Consider the following 2,250-nt stretch of genomic DNA (forward strand, 5'->3'; position numbering starts at 1 on the left):
ACCATCATTTCCACCATGGTCTCGTAAGGTATATATGATTCTCCATATACAAACCAAGACACGTATTTCTCTATGAATTCTTTTTATAAAAAATAAATCATTACAACACCTGGATCAAGAAACTTTTTATTTTTATATTTTTTATGGACTTCTAATACCATCTCTACTAATATTTTTTGGATTAGATAGTGTTTAATCCAAAAATAAATAAACGGAAGGATTTAAGTAGTTCAAAATTAGATATATGAGAATTGATTACACGGGTTAATTTGACCTGATTCAGATAGTCGAGGGCCTTCCAGCTATGTTTAGCCGCAAGGGGGAGGGGGGTCTATTACGTGGTAACATTTAAGCGGACACATAAACTTTCATAGATTTTAACTGCTGTGATTGGACAATAAAAGAGTATCCGAAGTTAAGAAAACAAGAAAGAAACACCATGAGTGAAGGGGCCAACGACGTGGATTTTCCATGGTAACAAAACAGAAAATTCATTGAACGGCCCAGATTCGCTCCTCGATTTCTGGCTCTTCTTTTATCTCCCCAATCCCTTCTTGTCTCCTCTCTCTCTCACTCACCCTTCCTATCTATATTTCCCTCAGCGAGAGGAAACCCAAAAGCATGATATCTTGCAGTTTTTAAAGAAGTGCTTAGAGTATAACAAAGATGTTGCTGGGGAAGAGACCTCGTCATCCAATGAAAAGGACGACAAGCTTGACAGAGATCAAATTTGATCTAAACACTGCTAGTAGTGAGGCAGCCCCACCGTCAGATCATCCTCAAAAACAGGTGGGATATGGTGGAATGATAGATCAACGGTCCTCGGCTGCCACTGGATCACCAAGAACCAGCCATAGAAGGGCTTCTGCTGATTTCTTGGAGACTCCCAACTTCTTGAGGGCTTGCTCTCTTTGCAAGCGCCGGTTGATCCCTGGCCGTGACATCTATATGTACAAGTAATTTCCCCCCCCCCCTTATGTTAAGCTGTGTAGACTATACTACTACTACTTATTATTATTATTATTTTGACAATCTTATACCAACAATCAAATTGCTCTATCGTTTTATAGAGTTCTTGTTGATTGTTGGTGTTTATCACTCTCAAACCCTTCATTTATCTCTGGAGATATTTTTGCTGGTTTCTTGGGATTTTCGGTTATTAGTACACAAGAAAAGAGATAAGAGAATTAACCTTATTTTATTTCATTAACATACATGGTAAAAAGCTTGGTTATTTATATGAGAGTTCATTTGTTTTGTAAGAAATTACGACTCAAATTAATCCAACACATGCCATGAAATAATTTTTCTTGAGGGATCCAACCTTAGTTTAATCTCAACATCTGTCTTGTCAGAGGAAAAAAAAACTACTCTTCCTTGGATTATTTATTTTCTAATTAATTACTATGAATCCATACTGTGAAATAGTCATATAGCATCAACTTTGTTTTTAACGAAGTTAATATGGCATCTTGTAGGGGTGATAGTGCTTTTTGCAGTCAAGAATGCAGGCAACAACAAATGAGCTTAGATGAGAGAAAACAGAAATTCTCATTAGCATCCAAGAAAGAGGATGTATCCTCCACCACCGCAACAGAAGTTTCCGCTAAAGGCGAGACCGTTGCCGCCTTGTAGAGTTAATTACTTGCGGTCCTTTGGAAAAAAAACACTCGCTTATAAATAAATATAAACCCAAGTCTATATGAATGTGGGTTTTGATGCAGGCGTATATTTATATGCACATGGGCAAGTTTTGAAGCTCTTCTAATTTACGTGGATCCACTGCGCATACAATTAAGTCAGCAAGCTCGAATTAATGAGTGTTGTACTCCTTCCTAGTTTTTTTTTTTTTTTTTTTTCTGGTTTTTCTATCGCCTTTTATTTTGTTTTGTTTTGCTAGTAATGGAAGAAAGTTGCAGATTCAAAAGATTTCCTTTTCTCAAATATCAGTAATGTCATAATTATATGCAGTATATCATATGTAGGTTTATGTGCGTATGTGAATGGTGGTAACATCGAGTGGGATGGTATTGATTTTGAAGAAGATTCCCATCATTTTCACAATGGTACCACCTTCATCGAGTGGGAAGCGTGAGTTGCCTAATCAGGGAAATTTGCGCATGTAAACAGTAATAATTCGTGACTAGCTAGCTAGTCTGTGGAGTGCGAGTTGATGTAGAGAAACCCTAGCAATTATTGTTTCAATCGCAATGGTAGGATGGGTAAATGATTAAACAAAGACCAAAATGT

The 2,250-nt window shown here is 37.0% G+C and overlaps 1 protein-coding gene across 1 annotated transcript; it reads left to right on the forward strand.

Annotated features, from left to right (window-relative positions):
* The first annotated feature begins 556 nt into the window (after positions 1-556).
* LOC118030450 (FCS-Like Zinc finger 6) lies at positions 557-1,929 on the forward strand. The gene is made up of 2 exons (XM_035034566.2): positions 557-956; positions 1,479-1,929. The coding sequence occupies exons 1-2, from the start codon at positions 667-669 to the stop codon at positions 1,633-1,635; spliced, it is 447 nt and encodes a 148-aa protein (XP_034890457.1). The 5' UTR covers positions 557-666; the 3' UTR covers positions 1,636-1,929.
* The last annotated feature ends 321 nt before the right edge of the window (positions 1,930-2,250 follow it).

Source organism: Populus alba, chromosome 5 (assembly GCF_005239225.2).
Source record: "Populus alba chromosome 5, ASM523922v2, whole genome shotgun sequence".
Lineage (NCBI taxonomy): Eukaryota > Viridiplantae > Streptophyta > Magnoliopsida > Malpighiales > Salicaceae > Populus > Populus alba.